The sequence below is a fragment of the Ostrinia furnacalis genome, unplaced genomic scaffold (assembly GCF_004193835.3).
Source record: "Ostrinia furnacalis isolate ACB-3 unplaced genomic scaffold, ASM419383v2 OfSCF6011, whole genome shotgun sequence".
Taxonomy (NCBI): domain Eukaryota; kingdom Metazoa; phylum Arthropoda; class Insecta; order Lepidoptera; family Crambidae; genus Ostrinia; species Ostrinia furnacalis.
In genome coordinates this window covers 368,455-394,465 of record NW_021136250.1, presented here as the reverse complement: position 1 = coordinate 394,465, position 26,011 = coordinate 368,455, and the positions used below count along the sequence as shown (strand labels likewise).

General features: G+C 35.3%; 3 protein-coding genes across 4 annotated transcripts; 2 read left to right on the top strand and 1 right to left on the bottom strand.

Annotated features, from left to right (window-relative positions):
* The first annotated feature begins 831 nt into the window (after positions 1 to 831).
* On the top strand, positions 832 to 3,806 carry LOC114361859 (uncharacterized). The gene is made up of 3 exons (XM_028317071.1): positions 832 to 936; positions 2,621 to 2,799; positions 3,306 to 3,806. Exons 1-3 carry the CDS (start codon positions 894 to 896, stop codon positions 3,549 to 3,551), a joined length of 468 nt encoding a protein of 155 aa, XP_028172872.1. The 5' UTR covers positions 832 to 893; the 3' UTR covers positions 3,552 to 3,806.
* Positions 3,807 to 8,489: 4,683 nt separating this feature from the next.
* Positions 8,490 to 9,931, bottom strand: Cypa (cyclophilin A). Its single transcript, XM_028317042.1, has 2 exons — positions 9,754 to 9,931; positions 8,490 to 9,209 (listed from the first exon to the last, which is right to left on the bottom strand). The coding sequence occupies exons 1-2, from the start codon at positions 9,820 to 9,822 to the stop codon at positions 8,781 to 8,783; spliced, it is 498 nt and encodes a 165-aa protein (XP_028172843.1). The 5' UTR covers positions 9,823 to 9,931; the 3' UTR covers positions 8,490 to 8,780.
* Positions 9,932 to 10,896: 965 nt separating this feature from the next.
* Positions 10,897 to 25,330, top strand: LOC114361839 (methylthioribose-1-phosphate isomerase). Of its 2 annotated transcripts, none has more exons than XM_028317039.1 (8): positions 10,897 to 10,973; positions 11,198 to 11,345; positions 11,486 to 11,584; positions 11,763 to 11,899; positions 12,198 to 12,406; positions 13,464 to 13,627; positions 19,140 to 19,341; positions 23,780 to 25,330. In XM_028317039.1, the coding sequence occupies exons 2-8, from the start codon at positions 11,214 to 11,216 to the stop codon at positions 23,914 to 23,916; spliced, it is 1,080 nt and encodes a 359-aa protein (XP_028172840.1). In that variant the 5' UTR covers positions 10,897 to 10,973; positions 11,198 to 11,213; the 3' UTR covers positions 23,917 to 25,330. The 2 variants fall into 2 exon arrangements, with proteins under 2 accessions (XP_028172840.1, XP_028172842.1); XM_028317041.1 differs by lacking the exon at positions 10,897 to 10,973 and adding an exon at positions 10,992 to 11,065.
* Positions 25,331 to 26,011: the final 681 nt, after the last annotated feature.

Here is a 26,011-nt window from a genome sequence, read left to right as displayed (position 1 = left end):
ACGGTCGGATGTTTTTAATATCAACAGTAATCTACAGAAATGTGCTTGTGCAATGTCAATTCAAAAACATTATCAAGCTGTTAGCTACGAGCTCACAAAATGGAAACTAGGTCAATCATGTCTTGATATATTTCCATAAACACTCACATATAAAATGTAACTGAAATTTGAATAACGTAATTTTATTGTTTGAATAGTCAGTAGCTTTGTTTTGTTAAATTACCAGTGAATGAATATTTTATGTTCACGTAATATTGAAACTGTCGTTAGGTGTAGGTTTCACAAAGAACCCTTTCTGAAAGTCTATAAATACATATAAACACGATTTACCCAAATTCGTACTAACAGAACTTTGATAAACTTGCCAATGCCAATATTGCCAATGCCAATATTGCCAATAGGTACGTAAGTATCTAAATACTTACTACACGTACTCGTAGTTCGTTAAGGACATCCGTATTATTTTCAACTAAGCACATATTAGCTACTCGTGGTGCTAGGTTTAGCGTACTCATGAGCTGCACAAACTTTACTGAATATTTTTGATCTAAGTAGGTAATTTAACAAAGACTCGTGCTCCATATTACATTATGGGCATAACAATAGCAGAGTACATTCAAATTGATGATAGCCCAGTTCATTAACCCAAATTGTTCGGATCCTAATAATTACCCGCGTCTGGAGAGGCCCGCAACCGAGCGAAACTTTTTAATTTTCCGAAGAAATCGGAAAGTTGAGATTGTTTTCCCCGATCAAAGTGTTCTGGGGGTGCGAGGGGGGTGAGATAAAACGTGGGCGGGGCCAGCCGGGATCGCAACAGGTCGCCCCCCTCCCTGGCCCCCCGTGCGATCGATAGAGATGCTGGGGCATGCGCCGTGCTCACTGCAAACAACATGCGCTGTCTCCTGCTGCTCGTGTTTTCAATCTTCACCCCAGGTATGTTACAATGCACTTTCATCATCATCATCTATCTCCCAATTCAACCTTCACCACCCACCTCATCAGTGTCCAAGAAACGCACCCGTACAACTGAATTTTCTCTCGTAGCCTTCATTAGTCTGTGTTCGCAAACGTCAAATCTTGTTGTCTATGGCTCGGAGCCCTTTTGTTATGATGCTCACCTGACTTGAAGAAAGTGTTATGTTACAAAATAATGAAGTATTTATTTTATTAACAATCATACCTCATAATATTAGGTACACGTTTCCCCAATGCGATAGAGTAGGTAGATTAATTAGTACCTATTATGTATCAATAATTAAAATTGCCGTTATCACTATAACATAGAACAAATTAATAATGTAACATTGGTGAATTTAGTCAAAGAACACCTGAATACGGCAACGGTTCTAGCTACTTCATGAAATATACCTGTTAAGTATTGGCATGTATTTAAATGATCTTTTTAAATTAGCTAAAACGGCAAATAAAAAAATCTAAATGGTCATCTATTTTAATGATTGATCCTCTTTCTTTGAGACATAAAATAAATGAAATCGATCGATATTTTAACCTCTTTTGAACTAGGCCAAAAATTTTTGAGATGTAAAAATTATCACACTGCGTTCGTTATCGGGTCGAATTGACCTCAGGTGCTGCATGCGTTGGTGCGTGATGGATATATTCGGTCTTATCAGTAGTACGAAAGATAAATATTGTTTTGCAATTGTTTCGTCAAAGACAGTAAATACTTGGAAAAAAAAACTTATCAGGTCATTACGACCCGATGTCGCACTAAAAGTAAAAAAATATCGTTTAGTGCTTTTATCGGGTCTAATCGACCCGTTGACAGATGACTATGGTCACTGATCACGGTCGAGATCGGTATACTAAGAGAAAATCAACCTTGCGATTTGAAAAAAAAATAAAGAGTTAAAAATTATGATGTCATGTTCAGGGATGTCAGAAGTATACAATTATTTTACATAGCGCCTCTAGTCCCAAACTAAGCAAACATGGCAATGTACCATTCTGCTTGCTTATTGGCCGCAAAGCCCTTGGCCAACTCAGTATAAACGACCAATGACGGACGATTGTCACTCAACAAAGTAAATTAAAAGATATTTTTTAATTAAAAATATTAATCAATAATATTTTTAGTTAGATCAAATATATTTTAAAGTTGAGTTATACTTAGACCGAAATGTATTTATTAGGTGATCAATATTAAAAGGCAATCTTGATATAAAAATCATCAAATTAACAAAATTAAAGATCAATAACTAAAAAAGAGGATCAAATATAATTTTTGTTTACTAAATATTAAAAGAGTATGTTAAACATAAATATTATGTTACCTTAAATGAAGATCATTCATAATTTATCCGTAGATCAACTAATATAGACCCAATAATTAATATAAAGATAAAATATAATAAAACACATCATTTATTTTTAAAAGTGCACATACAAAAAAGATCAATTAGTTTTTAGAGGATCAAATAATATTGTCCCTTAAGTATTTACAATTAGTTGCATCTTGGTAGCTGTAAATAGAACAGACACTCGTCACGTTTAAGGGCCTTGCTAATGCCAGTATTTTAAAATAAGCATAGTTCAGTACTTTTGTTTGACATGTCTTTCATGGACGTATTCAAAAAGTGACGTCTCCAATTTCCAGAAGGGGGATGCGACCTCCTCCGAGACAGCGTCCACGTGACATCCGCGGCCGCACGCCCCAACAACGAGCTGTGGTGCTACCGATGCCTCGCGGAGGTGCCTGAAGACAAGTGCGCCGACCTCAGGCAGAACAACTCCGCGCTAATACACAAGTGCAGCAATGACAGGCGGATGTGCATGGTAAGAGGCGAGGGTATTTAAGCTAGCATCAGGCCTTTTAAATTTAGACGAAATCTTTCATTTGATTCGTAAATTGGAAAAGGTGCGGTGATAATGATTATGTACATTGTTGTCATAAACACATCGATCCTCTGCATAGCAGCACCATATTTAAGCTAGTGTTTCCGAACATAGCCATAGAACGTCCACTGCTGAACATAGGCCTCCCCCAATGCTTTCCATGTTTCCCGGTTGGTAGCGGCCTGCGACCAGCGCTTACTGTTTCCGAACTAGTACTGTCAGAAAACATTGTAGACACAATCTGAGTCTGACATCACATGCCACCAGTTTACTGGATTTTAGGTAGCTCTATTACTTAGTAGATTTTGGACTAAATAAAAAAAAACTTTCTTTCTTTCTCTACAACTCTACATTGTTTACCTAAGTTAATTTACCCATCAACGGCCTACTAACACTGATCCCAATACAAGTTATTATTTTGAAAGCTTACGCATACTTTGTCGCAGGTAAAACGGTTCTCCTACACAACATCAACCGAAAACTCTACCACCGGCTTGAAGATGTGGGCGCTCGAACGCAACTGCACGAAGCACTGTGAACCTGGCTGCATCATCATAGGGGAGAGGACCAAACTGCATGCATGCACCTCATGCTGCACCACATCTCTTTGCAACTACGACTCGGGCGCCCCCTGGCGGCCTGTCACCGCCCTAACCTCTTTAGTCACCATTGTCCTCGCCGTCATTTTATGATCGCCCTTTTAAACTAGAAAAACGAATTGAGGTTGGAATCAAGACTGTTCAGGTAAAAGAGATCGCGTGGAATCTTGCGGAGTGATGTCATCATAGCGAATCTTTGTCCATTGACTTTATAGAGATGACTCATATTTGATTTTCGACGTGGGAAGAGTTAAGCGTCAGTCTCAATAAAACCATAATCAATAGCGCTGGTGTGGTCGTTGCCATTTTTATAACTTTTTTGTCTTTCTAGCACCAGATAAAACTATACTTACTAGGGTGGTCCTTATTCCTACGAAAAAATTTTTTTTTCTTATATTTTGCGGGGCACCACGTAATTTGAATATATACCATATGAAAGTCTTTCATTATTATTTTTTTAATTTTTAAAAGACTTTTAGGGGTCGCTACCAAGGTTTGAATTTTAAGTAAAAACACAAAATCTGTATTTGTTAGATTCATTTATTTTTAGTCAAAGCCAAATAAAAATATTACAAAATTATTGTTGTTGCTATAAACTAAGATAATATGTACAATGTACATATTTGAATCAATTATTTTTAAGATATAAGAGTATCTTTGTTAGTATCTCGACGCGTCGGTACCATGGTCGGTACAGAAGAGGGGTTGAGGGGAGAAGGGGACAAGAAGCGACTGTCTATTCTATCTATGCGATGTTCATTTGCACCTAAAATGTGATATAAACACATAAATAAAACATTTATGAAACCATGATTTAAGATCTTCAAAGCTTTTTGTAAATATTTTGACAGCTGGTAGCGACCTCTAAATCTTAACCAAAAAAAAAAACAAAAAAGCTAATTTCATATTTAGAGGTATATAATCGAATGAGAAAGTGCCCCGGGGAAAATTCAAAAGTCGAAAAATAAGGACCACCCTAATACTTACTCGTAGTTATTTTAGTTCATATTTGCAGTCTGATAGTGAGACTGGTAACCAAATATCAATCTTCATAATCAAATTTTAATAATTGGACGTAATTTAAATACTTCTAGTTAGTACTTAGATAGATTTTTCTAGGAAAAGCTTAATTACGTGGACAGTTTTGCGGTAAAGTTAACCCTGACATTGAAAACATTCCATAATATACAGTAAATTCATACTTATTTAATATCACAGGCATGAAAACAAATAATTACTTTTCCGATGTCCCCATTAAGGGTCATAACCTGTCGTCAGGGCCAAGTGTCTATTAGACAGCTATGGCTAAGTATACGTAGCCGCTACACAGTCGTTTCGCTAGTTAGTTTTCCACAGGTATGTCGTGTAGGTATGTGGTGTTCACATCCATTGTATGTGGTATTAACAACTAGGCCACGTGACACCTAATACGTAACTACGAACCGTAGAAACAGTCTAACGAATTGAGAAAGTTTAACACCCGAGTTTGACCTTTGACCGCTGTTAACGTGACCTTCAGGAAGTAACTTATAGCCGCCTAGACATTTCGTTAATAATAATAAGGTTTATTTATTTCTCACACAAAAATACAGGATACAATATACAATACATTAAAGAAAACTCATTAATGATTATCGTTACGTTACACAAGTATCCAATTTTTAATAATTCTTGGACTTAATTAAAATTAATTGTTAACCAAAAACTAAAATAAAAATTTATATCTATATCTGTGACTTCACCTTACCATTACCATTTATTTAGATTAAAAGTTAGTCAACTACTCAATTAAGTTCTATTTCTCATAGTAACAGAAGTTAGGTAGGTACTAGGCTACCTTCTCGTACGAGTACCTACTTAGTTCTCGTTTTTGTAGGTACTTGATGCATTAAGTATGCATTAGAAAACGATCGTGAACGAGTGTCATGAAAATATTCTCAAATCGGAATTTACCTTCTTGATACCATTGCATTCGTATGTGATTTTATTATATCTGCCTTAGATATTTTAACTTCATCTCATCCATGGATTTAAAAAATGGATTCCGCGCAGTAGCGCGTGTAAGTAATTAGCTATTAAAATCCGTGGTCCTAGACTCGTTTAAAAATTTTAAAATTATAACTCGTAAAACAAATACTGACATATTTATTAATAACTAACTAGGTTACTTTCAAACATAACACTTGAAGATAATGTTTCTTTATGTTACATAAATGTTCAATAATTCGAATGTTACAAAAAATATGTATTATTTAAGTACATTTTATCAAATTAAAATTATCATTATTTCTTCCCTTATTAGGTCATTTTGAGCATATAGGTAAGTAGGTATTTAAGTTATATTAATTAATACGTAGATAGGAAAATACAAGGTAGTGTGTACGTAGGTCATGTCCTACAATAATTTCGACATTATTCAGTAAGGTTATACAGGGTGTTTGGCGCATCGTGTGCCAAAATGATTTGGCGGATAGAATGGGTCATTTCCTATATTTTCAGCCCCCATAACACGTTCCATGCCAGGCGGCTATTTTTATATTATTTTTTATTAATTTCAGCAAAATACCCAAATCGCATTATTTAATTTCAATTTAAAAAAATACTTCTAGGCATAGCCTCAAAGTAAATATTTTGTGAAGTTTTTACCTGCTTTGAACTTATTGTAAAGTAAAAAAAAAGGTTCAAAATTCAAAATTTGAATATCAGTCCGAGTAGTCAATGCACTAATTTAAGGAATTTGTGAAGTTGTTGTTATTATTTAAACAAGATTAGTATACCGTTTGAATGGGGATAGACTAGAGAAATTTTGATAAAATCCGAAGATCGCTATCTCTTTTAATTTTTTTATTATAGCCATGTAAACTTAATTGTTCAGTCCATTTTTAACTTTTCGGAAAACTTCAAAGCTGAATTTAAAAAAAACTAGATGATATTTGCCAGTAAATTTAGATTTGATGCAACCCTACATCATTGCGCGTCAAAACAAAATATTTACTTTGAGGCTATACCTAGTAGTTTTTTTAAAATCGAAATTTAATGATGCGATTTGGGTATTTTGGTGAAATTACTAAAATAATTCATATAAAAGTAGCCGACTGGCATGGAACGTGTTATGGGGGCTGAAAATATAGGAAATGACCCATTCTATCCGCCAAATAATTTTGGCACACGATGCGCCAAACACCCTGTATATATAGTTAATTTTAATTTATAAATTATAATAAAACATTATTAATAATTTTCTGTTAAGTTTAGCTGAGCAATAAAATTGACGCTAATTTATGTAATTTATTGTATTTTATTTGCATCACAAGATACAGGGAACAATTAATTAATCTAATAGGTGTTTGAAACCTAAACACGGTCATTTAAGTATTTGTTTAAAAAAAATCATTTTAAGATTATCTTTTCAGCATATTAACTTGGTGGATAACAAGATTAAATTAGAATCGAGTTTAATTTATTAATTATAAGGATTCGGTTTCGTTATTTAATTCTAACCAATGTAATTTAGTTGGCAAAAGACTCAATTTGGTGCCAATTAGACATTTAAATAGTACCTACTTATGCAAATCACTCCGGCTTTATGTAGAAATGATTAAATAAATTATGTATTATGAATCAGTTTACGCGTATTTATTTCACCTTCAAACTCCATCTACTTACCTCTCTACTAAGTTCCGATAGGCATATGTAAATTCTCTATGAATTATCATGGTAAGTTTAAGCGAAGGTACACATAATTATGACGCGATGCATTATGTAAATGTGTAATAACCCTAAAAAAGGAATGAGGATCAGTACTGTTGTAGAAAATTCAATAAAACTAGTATCTACGTTAATCTTTAAGACATAAGAAAGATATATATCTTTTTGAATTATCCAAATCGGANTTTCTCTAAAACTGATAATTTGGCTAGAAAAAAATATTTTCTATCCACGCAGTACGCCGGCAGCGTTCGGATCGGATATAATGACGTCATCGTCCCCGCGCCGGGCGGTCAGTGAACTTTTTTAGTAATTTGGCCATAACTTCGTCAATTTTTGTCGTAGAACAAAAATTTTTGCACTGTGTATTAAGGATTTCTTAGCCCTATAAATCTGCATTCACAGCTAAAAATCGAAATGATCCTCATTGTGTTAGTTTTTTTAATTATCACAGAGATAAATTATTACTTACTAGTTACAATAATTGTGCTCATATTTAGGTACCTACTTACATAGGCATCTTCAAAACGTGATCTTGTATCCAAGATAATAACTACATACCTACTTATCATTTATTTTTATAAATAGGTAGGTAAGTAGTTAAGGTGTTTTAGTTATCTGGCATGCAAAATCGGCTGAACAGATTAAGATGGAATTTAGCACACGCCCTGGATAATGTATTTATATCTGTGATGCGTTTATTACATTTATTCTTGTCTTACTGCTGGAACGCTAACCTGGGAGCTGAGCAAGCAAGAAATAAAATAAGTAAAAACTAGGACTCGTCAACTAAACATTAACTGAAGTCGTAAATTTTATGAGACAGCCGTTTAGACTTACTTATTGATTACAACTTTACCAATCGCTTAGTTAAAAGGGATTTAGACGTAGACTAGCATTTACTTTTTTCTTGGTATGTCGATAAGACATGTTACTCGTATTTTGTAGGTGTTAACTAGGTACCTAGTAGATTTTGTACAGTAGTCACCGGAATTCCTACCACCTACAAAATAATACGAGTTTCGTGAAAAATTATTTCGGCACAGAATACCACTTTACTCGATAGGGTAGGTTACGTGAACTTCGCGATTGCGAAACTGAAAATTTTCAAGAGTTTTACAGAAGCTATTTTTAATGTGTAGATTACCTACCTACTAACTTTTTGACTAAAAAGATGTTCCTACCTAACCATTGTCTGTAGGTACTAATTTTATTATTTTATCAGGAATTGAAATTGATGAAATGACTAAAACAACAAAGTTCTCATTTTAAATTTATATTCAATACAAGTGTTAAAAATGAGAGTGACATTACAAAAATGGCAATCAGCTTATAGCAGACTCCTAATAGCTAGCCACAAAGATATCTAGAACGTCAAATATCTATCAATTATACAAGTGTAATGTATATTAATTTATTATGAATAAACAATGCACAGAAATAAATGCAATTCCTAGTTGCGACCTAAACATTGCATAAAATTTATTTAACATAATTGGAATGACCCATAGTTAAACTTTAAATGTATCTCTTTATGACTGGGAAGGTATTACTTAGGAGGACATTGTGTTAAACTTAAAATATTGTATTACGCGTTCATATTACAGAATTAACTTAGGATAGCTGTCCACAGTCAGCGATGACAACTTTCTTCGAAGGCTTGCCGGACTGGGAGCCGAGGGCTTCGACTTGTTTGACAACGTCCATGCCCTCGACGACGTTTCCGAAGACGACGTGCCTGCCGTCCAGCCAGGATGTCTTGACGGTGGTGACAAAGAACTGGGAGCCGTTGGTGTTGGGCCCGGCGTTGGCCATAGACAGTACGCCGGGGCCGGTGTGCTTCAGCACGAAGTTCTCGTCGGCGAACTTCTCGCCGTAGATGGACTTGCCGCCGGTGCCGTTGTGGTTCGTGAAGTCGCCGCCCTGCAGCATGAAGTTGGGAATGACGCGGTGGAAGGTGGAGCCCTTGTAACCGAAACCCTTCTCGCCGGTGCACAAGGCCCGGAAGTTTTCACAGGTCTTGGGGGTCACATCTGTTCTCAGCTGTAACAAGAAACAGGATACGTTTTAAATAAAAAAACTTGAAAAACATACGCGCGTTGCTTCTCGGTTTTTTCACACTTGACAAGAACATATGACTCGCAAACGCAATGACTAAACGGCCACGCTTCGGCTAAAAAGGTGTGGTTGCATTCGCGAAAAACATAAGTATCTATGATTGTAAACACTTGCGACAATATAAATCAACAGCGGTAGATTCCATTATCTTAGTTACTATCCTTCTCCGATAGAATGACCTTCAAATGGCTAGTTGTAATCTCTGTTACCTACCGACAATTAATAACGAATGGGCAATCACATGCTATCCCGCACACCACCTACGAGACTACTCATGTAATAAATCTAAGGAAAGTATTACTGATAAGATAATTACGAGATTATAGCTATATCACATCTTAAAACTGTATAGTCATTGAACAGGCAGAGGAAGGACATGATGAAAGCTTCGAGAATAGCGTGGTCAAATCACGCCGGCCGGAACCACAATTGATTTGATTTATTATTCCTGTAGATCACAAGGACTGACCTCAATGACAATTCTTCCCATTGATGACCCGTCGGCAGCAACATCCATAAAGACTCGTGGCAAAGCCATCTTGCTTATTTTTGTAATTCCACTAAATTATTCGGTTCGCGTTACCACAATGACGATGCGTCTCTCGTCAATGTCGGGCGGAAATGGCTTTGTGGGATGCCAGCGCAAGTAAAATAAATGCGCACGAAATGTTACACTTGTGTAACTTACTTTTGAATTTGTACTTCCTGTATTAATTTTTTTAATAAAGTTATACAAATAAAAATACTTTTATTGCGATGGAAACAATATTTAAATTCACAACTTTATTTCAGTGTTCACGAGGAAATAACACTTACTTCTTTTGTGTAGAAAGCATGAACTATGAATCTAGACTTCTAGAGAAAATTTTAGTAGCAATCAGAATTATAATATATTATAATGGAAATAAGCCTGACAATCGTTCCAATTTAGTAACTAGCAATAGTTCTCTTATAGTCTTATAATTTAATATTCAAAGCTTCAAATTAGTTAGCACATTAAATAGGTAGATGATTGCACACAAAATTGATAAAATATTTTTGAGTACAAGAATTTAATTTAATCGTATAATGTTTGAGCGTTACAGAGAGAGAACACAATAAATACATTTGGTATTTTTTAATTAAATTGAACAAAATACAGCAACACCTAAAGATGAGCATAGATAAAAGAACATGAAATACGGACGTCATTTCCCATGAAACACAAAAAGTAACAAAAAGTTTTCATTCTTGGAAAATAAAACCTTTTTCATTGATTTTATTCTCCGCGTAATTTGTAGTCTTTAATAACTTTCTAAGTTAAAACCATTTGGCCATAATGTTATCTTAGTGAATTATCAAGAAAAATACTAAATAGAAATTTAGGAGTAAGGATAGGACCAGTTAGGCTACTTCAATAAAATGGATAAGTTAAGAGCGCGCGGGTTCACTGGCTGATTAATGCATTTTTATTAATTAGCTAGCGGCCGCCCGTGACTTCGTACGCTTGGATCCCGTTTTACCCCCTTAGGGGTGGAGTAGGTATGGATTTTTTGACGGAAGGACAGTAAGCGACCACATAGAAGGACGGCTTTACCCATACCGGTAAACTTTTTTTTAATACCGATTGTGTGCCTCACCAACAGTTGTCAGTGTCAGTGTCAAACCATTGAAACGTTCAAATAGTAGTCTAGTTTTATCGTGTCTTCGGTGAATATTTTTTACTATTTTTAATATTTTTCTACATTCTACGATTATAATTCAGTTTTACTAACGTGGATTAACAAACTATTAATTTACAAGTATCAAAGTGTTCTACAATATTTATCTCAACACTTGAATCTAAACTCAAATTTTAGGAGATAAATCTTATCTTTTTTAGTCTCAATGTTTACATTTGAACGATTAAATCTAGAAGAGTATTTCTTTTTTAGGTTTACTTGAGACAAAATGAGTCTAGAATCTATTAGATATAGACGTGGAAATCTTGAAATCCTAGACCAGTTGTTACTGCCTTTACAAACCAGATACGTAAAAGTACAGGGTGTTGAAGATGGTTGGAAAGTTATTAATAAAATGCAGGTAAGATAGGTTAGTTTGGCGAAATTCTAAAATCTATCAGATAAATAGATTATATTTGTACAAATTACAGTAAATATGGATAACATAATTATTTATAAATATCTATTGGATTTCATTGTTAATATTTCAAATCATGGTAGGTCCGAGGAGCTCCCGCGATAGCCATAGTCGGGTGCTTATCTCTAGCCGTAGAGTTGCTCAAGGAGGAGATAGATGATAAGAAAGTCATGCGGCAAGAGGTCAGTAGTTCAAGTTAATCTAACTTCTTTATTAGCTGAGATTTAGAATTACTTGGCAACCTTGTATGCGATTAATAAAGTTCAAAATTGCTACTCAATTTATTCAAAAAACTTACATGTTATAGTATTCTGGCATTATAGGTTATGATAGCTCCTAAAATATATCTTGTAATTGCAGATTGAAGGCAAGCTCAATTATCTGGTATCGGCAAGGCCAACAGCTGTGAACATAAAATTGGCAGCCGACGAACTGATAAATTTAGCAAATACTCTAAGTGCTGATGAAAATGTCTCACCTAGTGAGTTCAAAGACAGGTGTGTGCTTCTGTCCTTGGTTACATCATATTGACTATTGAAATGTTGGCTTGGTTGTAACAAATTCCAATTGATTTATTATTCTATGTTTCAAAGCAGCCATTCAAATTAAAATTTCATCATTTAATTTATTAATCTGCTCTTTGTGACTATTAAATGAATAGTTTAGGTATGAAAATAACTTTTTTAAATACACTTCTAACAATGTTTTATGCAGAATAAAGTAGAAATTAAAATATTATTTTAGTTAATTTAATTTTAAATAAAATTTTTAAAATATGTATTTATAATATTTCAGATTTATTACTAGTATAGAAAGTATGCTCACCAAAGATATAGAAGACAATAAAGCTATTGGAAAGTTCGGGTCAGAAGCGATACTGCACAGGTTAGAAGGAGACGGCCAAGTTCGTATACTCACACATTGCAACACCGGTAGCCTGGCCACGGCTGGCTACGGAACTGCCCTTGGGGTGATACGGTCATTGTTCGAATCTAAGAGGCTTGGTAAGGCATCTTTAGACATTTTGAAACTGCCCTAAAAGTACATAGTGCATATTTATAAAATTTCCTCTAGTGTCGAGATTCTGATTCAATCTATAATAATATAATATAATAATATAAGCCTTTATTACTGGATTACAAGGTATTTTTACAACATTAACATTTCATTTTACAATTTAGTTGCACTCATCTCCAGTTTGTCCTTGGACATAGGCCTCCTCCAATGATCTCCATGCTTCTCTGTTTCTAGCCATTTGTGGCCATAATGGCCCTGCTAATTCGCGGATATCGTCCTCCCATCTTTTCCCTTGTCTGCCTCTGCTTCTTTTTCCTTCACGGGGATACCATTCCGTTATGGCTCTTGTACATTTCTCTTTCTTTTCCTTCATTAGTGTCCCGTCCACTTCCATTTCAACTTTCTAATTGTCGCAACAACACTTCTGAATTTGGTTTTTGATTTTATTGTGTTTAGGTTTATCTTGTGTTTAAGTTTCACTCCTAATACACTTCTCTCCATACTACACTCGCGAGAAAAACTATGGAATCACTTACATGAAGTTGTTTCCACGCGAATTTGTGTACTAACGAATTTGTTAGTAACAAAAAAAGTGGCACCATTTTAAAGATTAAACTTTTATCTTTAAATTGATACCAAATTCATTTAAATCACACCAGTATTTAAAAAGATATTCCGGCTGATGTGAAGAAGTAACGAAAAAGACATGTATGAACTGTTTGATACGTCGCGAGTTGCGGCCTATTTAACCCCTATAAAAGCACGCGTTTTTAGATTTTTGCTTTCACNCGCGAGTGTATTTTGGCATACTTTTAACTTTTTAAGATTCAATCTATACTAATATTATAAATGCGAAAGTAACTCTGTCTATCTGTCTTGCTTTCACGCCTAAACTACTGAAGCGATTTTAATTAAATTTGGCATAGAGATAGACAAATAAAATTCCACGCGGTCGAAGCCGCAGGCGGAAAGCTATTACTTTATATGAGGAAAATCTATGCCAATTATCTGCTATATGTACTTACTTGATTATTATTGTTTTAGAACATGTATACTGCACGGAAACTCGACCGTACAATCAAGGCGCGAGGTTAACTGCTTATGAGTTAGTCCATGAGAAGATACCTGCCACTCTAATCGTAGACAGTATGGTGTCTGCTTTGATGCACTCGAGGAATATTACTGCAGTAGTCGTGGGGGCTGACCGGGTATGTATTATGTACTTTAAAAATGTAAAAGACAAATTACCTCTTCTGTAATTTGTCATTATTTTAATTTATTATGCTATCATACTAAAAAAGTTCAACTTTATTACGTCATATTGCCAAAGAACAGCAATATATGACGTCATCCTCGAGAAAACTAAAACTAATAATAATGCAAACTTTAAAAATTTAGATTCACTAATGCATAGTGATACTCACACATTTCAATGAAAAATATAAATATAAAGTGTCTTTCGATAATAACGATTTTGAGTGACGGATTTTTTAAACAATAAATGTTTTTACTTTTATTGTTTAAAAAATCTTTTTTATTTATCAACAATCACTAGGAAATAACAAAGACTGGGCCTTTCTTTTCTAGTGACTTTCAATAATTAACATCATAATAACATGGTAAGTGTTATCTAATACATAATCAAGTTTTCCTTCTATTCCCTTTACCAATCTATTATGTTCATTAAATAAACTGATTGCACATGCACATGTTTTTGTTTTCAGGCACAAGCATGACTGCTGAAAGGACTGTGTAATGGTCCGTAGAACATAGTTTAGACTTATTATAAACATTTACTACTAATGTCGTGTGACACAAGCATGAATATATTCTAGACTACCATTAATTCATATTAGATGAGATAAAGTTTGAGTATCTTTATAGAACTTTCTGTTTTTAATTTTCCTTTATTTTCTATAAATATAATAAATAATACCTCATACTATTTTACATGTTTTTCATTTTTAAACCATTTAATGTTGTTTAGATAATGTAATAATAAAAAAGCTATGATTAATAAATTAATACAACATGCCACCTGTAACAAATGAGACGACTTTAATTTTGGAATGCTTTATGTTGTCTTTGTTATTTCTCTTCAATCCGTGTGTATTAAATGTTATAGACCGAGCTTAAATAACTGGTTTCTTTGTGTTTATGAAATACCTTTTAACGACTTGGAAACCAGTAATTTTGCTGCTTCTATGTGAAGTCTGCTACGAAATCATATCTGAATTATCTTTCTACTGAGTAAAGAGTCAAAGTTTAACTCTATTGGTGCTGTTGTAACAATCCACTACTAAATTACGCCTAACATCTTTCTCAAAATTTCTTCCAAACATAATGGACAACACGCATAAGTTGTAATATTAAGTTAAATTATGACTTAATTTAAAGTTTAGATCACACACATTACACTAGTTTTTATTTCACCTCAATCCATCCAGTATTACCGGAGATAGAGCCTCGAGAAGTTTACGGACTTTTTAAAATTTTCAAAAATTTCCAATATTCGCGCGTGACGTCACAACATGATTTTGCAGCCCCCGCACGTTAACCCATTTACCACTTTTTGTCTTTTTCCAACTAAAATAAAATTTTACCTAACTGACAACTGTTGTTAGTTGTCATCGTTCAATCACATTTCAAACTAGGCGCTAATAAAAAAGTTCATCCCCAATTTTCCACCCTTAGGGGTGAAATATTTTCTTCAAATTCGCATGAAACCACCCTTTTGATAATACCTATTCAACAAAAAAAGAATCGTTCAAATTGATTTATAATCGGCGGAGATATTGCGTATAAAAAAGTTCATCCCCAATTTTCCACCCTTGGGGGTTGTTTTTTCTATTATTAAATTTAAATGGGACCACCCTTGAGGTATTACCTATACGCCGAAAAAAGATTTGTTCAAATCGGTTCATAATTGGCGGAGTTATCGCGTAACAAACATAGAAAAAAAAACATACGGGTCGAATTGAGAACCTCCTCCTTTTTTGAAGTCGGTTGAAAATTACAGTACCGAATTCAGATTTTTGTTAATTAATGAGCTACAAGTCGGTTTAGGTAAAGCACTTAACTCATTAGGTTGTGGTAGTAGTGCAGTGCGGAAGGGTGTACTATTGTTACGTCAAATGTCCCCCTTCCGTTATCAATTCATTACCGCAGTTATACTCTACAGGGTGTTAGGTAAATGGGTATATGAGCCGACACTAGCCCATGTTAACATAGGCATATAAATGGTATGGTGAAGTCAGAAATTTGATATCATCATTTTAATTTTTTAAATGTTCATACAAAATAAAATTTATAAAATCAGATTTGTATGAAAATTTAAATTATTAAAATGATGATATCAATTTTCTGACTTCGCCATACCATTTATATGCCTATGTTAACATGGGCTAGTGTCGGCTCATATACCCATTTACCTAACACCCTGTATACTTGTACAACCCGGTCGAGTTAACTGCGAACCTGGCAGCCGTGACGTCACATCGACGGTCTGGTACAGACGGAGCGAACGCGAGGTGTGCGGGTAAGTGGGAGGGAGAGTCGCATTCCAGCTAGGTACTATTAGAGGCCGGTCAATCTATTCTCATAAATAAAACACTGGATACTCATCTTTCACATTATATTGCCATAATTTAGATACAATTCATCACTTAGCCACGGTAATACTATCNTGCCACCTATTGCCAATTTTGTTTACTATGAAGCCATTTTTACATTTAAGCACTTAAAAAATAACCAAGTTTGTGTCTCTGTGCTCAATAACGAGTAAATAGTCCAGTTATTTGTTAATTTTACTTGGAAAGATTTCCGGAATTTTTGAAAATTGGTGAATAAATAGATTTCGCCATTTTCTTTCCGAATTTTGTGACCTCGTTTATAGCCGTTTAAAGTTTGGATGTCTGGAAGTTTAAAATAATTTCTCACCAACATAACAGATAATATTATGATAACAATCAGGAAAAACAAAAAGTAAGAATGTTGGTGGGTTGATACCTGAACTAGGAAGATTCCTGTGTCTCAGGTTTGTTACTCTTTTACGCAAAAAGTACTCAACGGATTATGTTGAAACTGTACAATATTATTGTTTGTAACCCAGATTAACATATATTCTATAATTTATGCCGATCTGTGACACTAAATATCACGCGGGTGAAGCCGCAGGCAAAAGCTAGTCGTGAAATAAATAGGAAAGTTTAAGGTTCTGAAACGTGGTCGCTTACTATGGGCCTCATAAGAAGGCTCAAGGTCACCCAAAGGGCTATGCTCGGGGTTTCCCTGCGTGATCGAATCAGAAATGAGGAGATCCGTAGGAGAACCAAAGTGACCGACTTAGCACGCAGAATTGCTAAAATCAAGTGGCAGTTAGCGGGACACATAGCTCGTAGAGACGATGGCCATTGGGGCAGAAAATTTCTTGAGTGGCGACCACGGGCTGGAAGATGTAGCGTGGGCAGGCCTCCTACTAGGTGGACCGACGATCTGGTAAAGGTCGCGGGAAGAACCTGAATGCGGGCAGCGCAGGACTGTTCATTATGAAAAACCTATGGAAAACCCAAAGGCCTCTCGCCTTTGTCCAGCAGTAAACGTCATTTGGAACGACGAAATAGGAAAGAATGTAACTATCAAAAATCTTCTCTAAGGCAGCATTTTTCCAATTTCGCAACGAGCGCGGCAATCACACTTAACTAACAGACTAACAGAGAGCATAGCGAAATCTGTTTTAATCACCAATTTTCAAAACTCACGGAACACTTTCCAGGTAACCACGTTAATTTGTACCAAACGACTGGACTATAATTAAATTGATATAAAAATTTGGGTAGATACATCTTCTCAAAAACAAAAGAACTGGTGCTAAAAGGGTTAAGTGACGTTTTGACATTTGTAAAGGGCCTTGTAGAAAGGGAGGCTATGGTGCTGAATGTGGATTAACTCGAGTGTCATAGTAACTTATTAGACTGCTAAGCTTGATGATAAAAAGAAAAATATTTTATTCAATGTACATAGTCTGGTCATAAGTTCTGTCATAAGATAATAACTTATGAAGGTTTCAATAACATTTTTTACTGAATTAGAATTAAAAAGAAAAAATGTGCGATAGTTCGAATTTTATTTTATGTGTTGTGGACGTATAAAGAAGTCCGAACTGTAGTTGTCACGTTGCATTGCTACGCGCCAAAGCAGATTTTCGCTGTGCTGAAAAAATTAGTTTATCTTTTCATTAAAAGATAGGTATAGGTGTACCAGAATCTCATGGCAAACAAAAATATTGGAAAAGTGTGTCTTTCATATGCCAAATGTCTATGACTTTATTGTCACCTGTCAACGTAAATCAAAATAATGAACTGTCAGTCGCTGCAGAAATTTTGTAATATCTTCATGCCTATTTGTTATTTTTGTGAAAAAGTCGAAAAAGCTTAAGCAAGTCATATTGTTTTCAATGTGTATTGTAAAATAAGGCATAATTCAAAGTCAATCTTTGATTTTAAAGTGCGTCGTTGAGTTGACAGTAAGTTGGAGTGAAATTGGATACATTTAGTTTATTACCTAACTGCGTCAGAAGGAGGTTTTTTTTTTAAATATATTATTCTTTTAATAGCTGCTTTATCGGGGGTTTCAGGTCTACCTCACAAATTGGTGCAGAGGAATGGTGAAAATGTTATGACCATGTAAATAAAATTGAAAAAGATTTCATCAAGTAAGATGTAAGATAGAATAATTGAAATGGTGGAAGAGCAATTTATAATAAATAACTCTTTATCTTGATCATCTATTGAAGAAAAGTGGAATCCTTGGAATAATTTTCTAGTTCTGAATGAAGTGATTAGTTATAAGTATGATAAATAATAAAATTAGTTACATAAAGTAAAATACGATGTACTTATTTTTCAAGACATTTTCCTATTATATTACTGACGGGATTGCTACCATGTACCTTAGTTTTGAGTTTCCAATATTTCGGCACTGTTGCAAGCGCCATGGTTACGGAGTAACTGAAGAAATTAAAACCAGACATCGTTCAGATGTGCGTTCAAAAGAGAGATTTAAAAAAATCCCACGTTTTGTTTAAACAGTAAGCGAAAAAAAAGTGACTTGAAAATGGAATACAAAATGATAAGGTATGGTAAATGATAAGTCTTTATCTATGAAGAAGCAGAAGTTCAATTTCATGTGACCTCCATCTAGGCTAGTTTCCATCGTCACTCAAATTTTGGCTGCGGTCTCAAATTTGGGCTTAATTGAGGTATTTTTTGGGTGAGAGGCATAAGAACTAATGCCGTTTTATAACAAAAATTCATACTTAGAGGTAATTTACCAGGTACAAAGTATTTCCTTTTATGTTAGTCATCCACTCTTTAGTAAGTCCCGAAATCCCCGCTTCGGCTCCCCTACTAACCATTCTAACCATTGTACACAGATAATATCTTACATGCAGCTTTTCATGTTACTACGTCACAATTTCTGAATCCGCGCGGAAAATCGCTCGTAGCGGAAGAGCGCACTTTGAGCTTGAATATTTCATTCATTTTTAAAGATATCAAAAAAGTAAAAATACAGTATTCATTCTAATTTTTTGTAGTTTTTTTTGGCATCTTCAACAAAAATTGTGCGCCATGTCCATTATTTTTCTATAACGATATTTATTCAAAAGCTAAATAAAGTAGAAATAAATCATTTTATTAATCTATACGTTAAACCTTCCAGGTTGCTGCTAATGGTGACACCGCGAACAAAATCGGCACGTACCAAATAGCAATAGTGGCGCGTCACCACGAAGTGCCTTTCTACGTGGCGGCGCCACTGAGCTCCATCGACATGGCGCTGACTTCGGGCGACAGGATCAAAATCGAGGAGCGGCCTGATAGGGAAATGACCCACATCGGGGAGCATAGGATTGCCGCGCCAGGTGCGTATTTGGATTCATCATCATCATCATTTCAGCCACAGGACGTCCACTGCTGAACATAGGCTTCTCCCAATGACTTCCACATCGCACGGTTGGTAGCGGCCTGCATCCAGCGCCATCCTGCTACCTTTATCAAGTCGTCGGTCCACCTTGTGGGTGGACGTCACACGCTGCGTGAAACGTGCTCTTAAAGAAGTTCAAAGTTGCACAACATGCTATGGAAAGGGCTATGTGTTTCTTTACGAGATCAAATCAGAAATGAGGAGATCCGTAAACGAACTAAAGTCACTGACATACCGCGACGGATTAGCAAGCTGAAGTGGCAATGGGCAGGGCACATAGTACGCAAAACTGACGGCCGATAGAGCAGCAAGGTTCTGGAGTGCAGGACACGTACCGGAAAACGAAGCGTATTTGGATTGTATTATTAAAATTTTCCACTAATTACCTTTTTAAAAAAATAAAACCGACTTTAAATGCGTGAACACAAAAAAAAACTAAAAATTAAAAATATTGCGCATAAAAAAGTTCATCCCCAATTTTCCACCCTTAGGGGTGAAATATTTTCTTCAAATTCGCATGAAACCACCCTTTTGATAATACCTATTCAACAAAAAAAGAATCGTTCAAATTGATTTATAATCGGCGGAGATATTGCGTATAAAAAAGTTCATCCCCAATTTTCCACCCTTGGGGGTTNTCTGTCTGTCTGTCTGTCTGTCTGTCTGTATGTTCCTTATAGAAACAAAAACTACTTGACGGATTTTAACGAAACTTGGTACAATTATTCTTCGTACTCCTGGGCAGGTTATAGGATACTTAGGAATTCCCACGGGCACGGGAATTAGCGGGAAAATCCTTTTGTATAAAAAATCTAAACTGCTTAAGTTAGACGCTTGAAATTTGGCATGCAGGTACCTTAGTAAACTTAAAGCTTAGTTACAACAGGATATTGCAAAATTCCCACGGGAACGGGAGTTAGCGGGAAAAAACATTTGTATGAAAAAATCTAAACCGCGTAAGATAGATGAAGGGGGTAAAACGGGATCCACGCGTACGAAGTCGCGGGCGGCCGCTAGTACAAATATAATTTTTTAGTCCTGAGAAGGTTTCGATATGTCTGGCTGTCTGTCTGTCCGAGGTTTTGCTTGGAAACTATTGGCACTAGGGAGCTGTAATTTTGTATAGGTATGTATATTAATCACGCCGACAAAAAGGTAGAATAAAATTTTGAAAAAAAAATTTTTATAGGATACCTAGCCCTACATGTAAAGTGGGGATGATTTTTTTTTCGTCTTCTACCCCATCGTGTGGGTATCGTTGGATAGGTCTTTTAAAATGGCTTTGGGGTTGCTAAGACCATTTTTCGATTTAGGGATCCGTTTGCAAAATGTTAAAGTTTAAAGTGCCAATTTTTGTCCAAGTAGGGCGTTCCCCCCCGCTAAAAATTAACTGTTGGCTTGATAAATCTGGAAAAATTCTAGATTATAGTGCTTTTTATGAACTTTCAAGGAAAACTACAGCGGTTAAGATAGATCAGTTAGTTCAAGAGTAATATTTGTTTTACTCATGTATTATAAAATTTCATACCTAATAAAAAATCCTTAGAAGAAAATATTAAAAGTGACTTTAGATGAAGTAATTGCTTACTTCTGAAATATATTGTGATAACGACGGACAACTAAGGAACCCTACACTGCGCGTGGCACGACACGCACTTGGCCAATTTTTTTACTTAAGATTTAACCCAGTTTTCTGGCAAACTCTATTTCTCTATTTCTTGTGGAAAAAAATACGTGATATTTCCCGAGACCCCCCCTCTCCCCCACGTGAGATTTGGTGAGGTTTTTGTTGACCCTCTCCCCCCCCTAAAAGCCTCACGTAATTTATGGACGCCCCCATAGGTACCTACCTACTAATTCAAGTAAGTAGGTAAGTACTCATTAGTACCTACTCAATAATGTCGCACATGGAATAAAACATTGATGTAGCTTAAATATTTACGTAGATACAGATGTGTCAGCTGGAGACACTCGCACATAGTTTTTTGATCGTGGTTTTAACAGTATTTGAGTCTTGAAAATGGGAGAGCCTACTAATTGGATTCGACTGTAATACATTATCGTAGCATAAATATTTACAAAGATACAGATGTATCAGCTGGGGACACGTGTCCTCAGCTTACACACAAAAAACAACTCATAGTTATGAAGTTCTAGTGGCTCTAAATTACCTAATGACTGAGACGTTTGATGACTTTAATTAGGCTTTTATTTATGGTATACTTGGAATTGCTCTAGGGCCAATGAGGAAGCTGGAGACCTGCAGATATCAGGACAAGGTTCTAAGAAAGATTTTAAAACATACTTTACTTATGCCAGTTAAGTAGGTACAGTAAATTACATACTTCTAGTAAAGTTAGACGCCTCAGTTTGGGATAGCAGTTAACAAAATAACTATGAAAGTACTTTTAAGTACAAAATATAACTTGAGTTATGTGAGGGAAGTCTGATAAAGTTTCAGTCAGTAATCTCTAAGTGTTACTTCTATCTGAGATAAAAAGTGGTTTATTTACAGGTGAAAAGACAATGCCGGAAATTGGCGTCTTTTTTTTTTCGCGCGGCCATCGACCAAACTTTATTTTTTGATTACAAAATAGTGTAATAAACCAAACTTACTATGACATGTATACCTCTAAACTCAGTCTGAACTGAGTTACGAGCATTAGACGTTTGATGATTTTCATACTAGATTTGCTTTTTGCGCGCAAAGTTTTGTAAGAAATTGCAACAAAATAGTGAGATTGTATGTGTAAACAAACAATATCAACCATTAAAGGCTCCAGACATCAGTATGGAGCAGAATCAGCGCAATAAAAAAATAGCGCAATATTTTGTTGCAATTTCTTACAAAACTTGCGCACAAAAAGCAAATCTAGTATGAAAATAATCAAACTTCTAATGCTCGTAACTCAGTTCAGACTGAGTTTAGAAGTATACATGCCATAGTAAGTTTGGTTTATTACACTATTTTGTAATCAAAAAACAAAGTTTGGTCGATGGCCGCGCGAAAAAAAAAAGACGCCATACAGGGTGTTAGGTAAATGGGTATATGAGCCGACACTAGCCCATGTTAACATAGGCATATAAATGGTATGGTGAAGTCAGAAATTTGATATCATCATTTTAATTTTTTAAATGTTCATACAAAATAAAATTTATAAAATCAGATTTGTATGAAAATTTAAATTATTAAAATGATGATATCAATTTTCTGACTTCGCCATACCATTTATATGCCTATGTTAACATGGGCTAGTGTCGGCTCATATACCCATTTACCTAACACCCTGTATACTTGTACAACCCGGTCGAGTTAACTGCGAACCTGGCAGCCGTGACGTCACATCGACGGTCTGGTACAGACGGAGCGAACGCGAGGTGTGCGGGTAAGTGGGAGGGAGAGTCGCATTCCAGCTAGGTACTATTAGAGGCCGGTCAATCTATTCTCATAAATAAAACACTGGATACTCATCTTTCACATTATATTGCCATAATTTAGATACAATTCATCACTTAGCCACGGTAATACTATCTATACAGTATTCCAACTCGGCCATATTTTTGAAATAAATGTCAACAGTCGCGCGGTACGTCACAGTATGACAACATGCGATAGGGCTGCCCACCTACAGTACCCAGTTTAATTACATCTGCCTTAGCTTACTTAGAATTTCTATCCAGTTTTGTGATTGTATTTTTTTATTTAGTTAGACAAACAAAATACTTTGTGAATGGAATAGGTTAAAAATGTGTGTTGTTTTGTGATTAGTAGATTTAATTTATTTAAAACTACGTAAATAATTTTGAAACTTTAATAATCATAATGATCTGTTACGTAAATTTCGGGCGAGCGAAGTCGTGGGCAAAAGCTGATTAATACAATATAATTTTCATTTGAAATCAAACTGACTGAAAATGACAATTTGACTAGTTTTTGAACAATTTGACCGTAAATGACGGTCACTCAAATTCAATCAGTTTTGTCATTTTTAACACTTGGCCACCGTCGTCCATTCGGCACATTCGCGACACTTGCATACCGAGCGCATACCGAGATTTGAATTTCGAAAGAAAGTTCTCGTTTCGTCTGTTTATATGAAGTTACAATACTGTATGATATTATTACCGTGACTTAGCACAAAAGCCGCGCGGAGTCGTCTCCGCGCGTCCCTCTATTCTGACGTTTGATTCTCGTGTGACATTGACGTACTGTCAATGTCACTATGACAGCATCTCATTGGCTATAACGATACCGCTATTTTAACGTTTTAGATTTTTCATAATTAACAGTACGCAGTTAGCTCGATCGGGTTGTATCTAGTTTTGTTTAACAATTTCTGCCACCATATTGACATCTCAATTTAATTTTATTTCAGGTATCAATTGTTGGAATCCGTCCTTTGACGTCACTCCAGCAAGCTTAATCACCGGCATCATCACAGAAAAGGGCGTATTTACACCTAGTCAACTAAAGGAGGAAATTCCTAAATACCAATTGCCCATAGCTAAATGATAGCGTTTACCTATTCTACCAATGGCTTGTTTCACTGTCTATCTTCAAATAGTAGAACTATTGTGGAGACTTTTGCTGTCCAAATTGTGCAAATAACTTTCTTAAATCTATAAAAACACATGATGAAAATTCAATTCGAATAAATGGGATTCAAAATAATTATGAAATACATTAATATGGACTTACATACTCCAAAATTATGCCGATTTTAGACCATCATAGAAAATAATGTCATAATTCGTATAGATGGTGAACAAGCCTAATTTTAAAGAAATTAATTGCTACAAATATCGCCAATGTATCTGAATATGCCTTATTTAATGTTTATTATATTATTATGGCAATAAAGTGTGTAATGCCATTATTTAAATAAACTAATATACGATTGTTACTCGCATAAAGTGTGATTTATACACATATTTTTGTACTGCATATTAATTAATTCGTTTACAATGTGCTTCGAAATACTAGTTTTATTACTACAGGAGTTACAATAATATTACATGTTGACAATGAAACAATATTAGTGAGATGCGGATGGTTGCTCCAAAGAAAATTTACTTATATTTTGCTCGAATAAAGCTCTTTTTTGGATCAACCACACACGATTTTAGCCAATCATTAATGTCGATTAATATAACAGAATCATAAATTGTGTATTATTGTGTCAAATACTGCAAAGTGTGCTTCCAATTAAAATAATTTATGATTAATTAATTCCCTTATCATTTTCATAATGCAAAAATATCATTTAAAAATTAACCTTACTAAGCTTAAGAGAGGTTAAAGCATAGGGTGGTAACTTCAGTCAGGCCAGTCAGTGCTTGCACAAACTTTAAATACTGCGATTAGTAGATACGCCAGTTTTCAGTTACCAAGTCATAGGTAATCCTTTGTAATTAATTTTCAAACGGCCAAATCTTGCCTTGTATGGTCAAATTAAAAAAAAGTTTGCAATCACACATCCTGTTGCAGTATAATCAGACTGACTTGAGGTCCTGCGATAGAGGAATGATGCGGTAGGGGTGGCATCACCATTCAGTGTAATGAGACAACTGTAGTGCACTGTCTCTGTGATGAGACTTATCGTATTTTTGCGAACTACATAATACAGACAAAATAAAAACGTTTCATATGGTCATGGCCAGTTACCCATTCTCTTTGTCATGATAGTGGCTCAAAGTTTTAAAATAGTATTTATAATTTTATATTATGAGTTTGAACATATCATTATGATCATATTATACTGGAGTTAGGTCTTGAGTTTGAGTGTTTGCCTCATGTCCTTAGAGTCGAGCCAATTTATTGGTTCAAGTGATAGTTACAGTACTAACATTTTACTAAACCAACCGATTAAGGTCTAAAAAGCGTTAACTTATTTATAATGTAATAAAATATGTAGCTACCGATATTACATAACATTGTTTTATTAACATTCCGTTCTCCGTTTCAGCCAAATGACGTCTACTGCAGAACAAAGGAGGGAGGCCTTTCCAACAGGCTTCCCCCAAAGATTTCCATAACGACTGGTCCTGCACTGTCCGACTAACTGACTATATTGGTACAGGCATAACTTAAATCTTAGCAGCTAGTAGGTTCCTGCAGTAGTGGAGTGAATACGCTGATGGCATTGAGTAGAGACTAAACAAAAATACAACCCTTTCCACACCGCCCCATTGTCGTAGGAATCTATCTATAAGGGGGCGTCCATAAATTACGTGAGACAATTTTGGCTATTTTTCAACCCCCCCGCCCCCCTTGGTGAGATTTGGTGAGATTTTGCCTGACCCCCTCCCCCACCCCCAAATCTCACGTGATATTAAAAAAATCCGAAATTTTATAGTTTTGGAGTAATATAACTAAGAATCATTATTTTAAAAAGATCTATAAAGTTAAAGATTTTTAGTTCTTGAAAGTATCTGCTAGGGACTCTGTACAATCATCATACATTTAATGTATGTCATTTTTTACGCAGTCGCTAGCGGATGCCGATTGTGTAAAGTCGCACTAAGCCCACTGATTACGAATAGATCCAGAAAAACACGTGTAGTGACAGCGGTTAGTACTAGGGTCACATTGTTTTTTTTTACAGAAG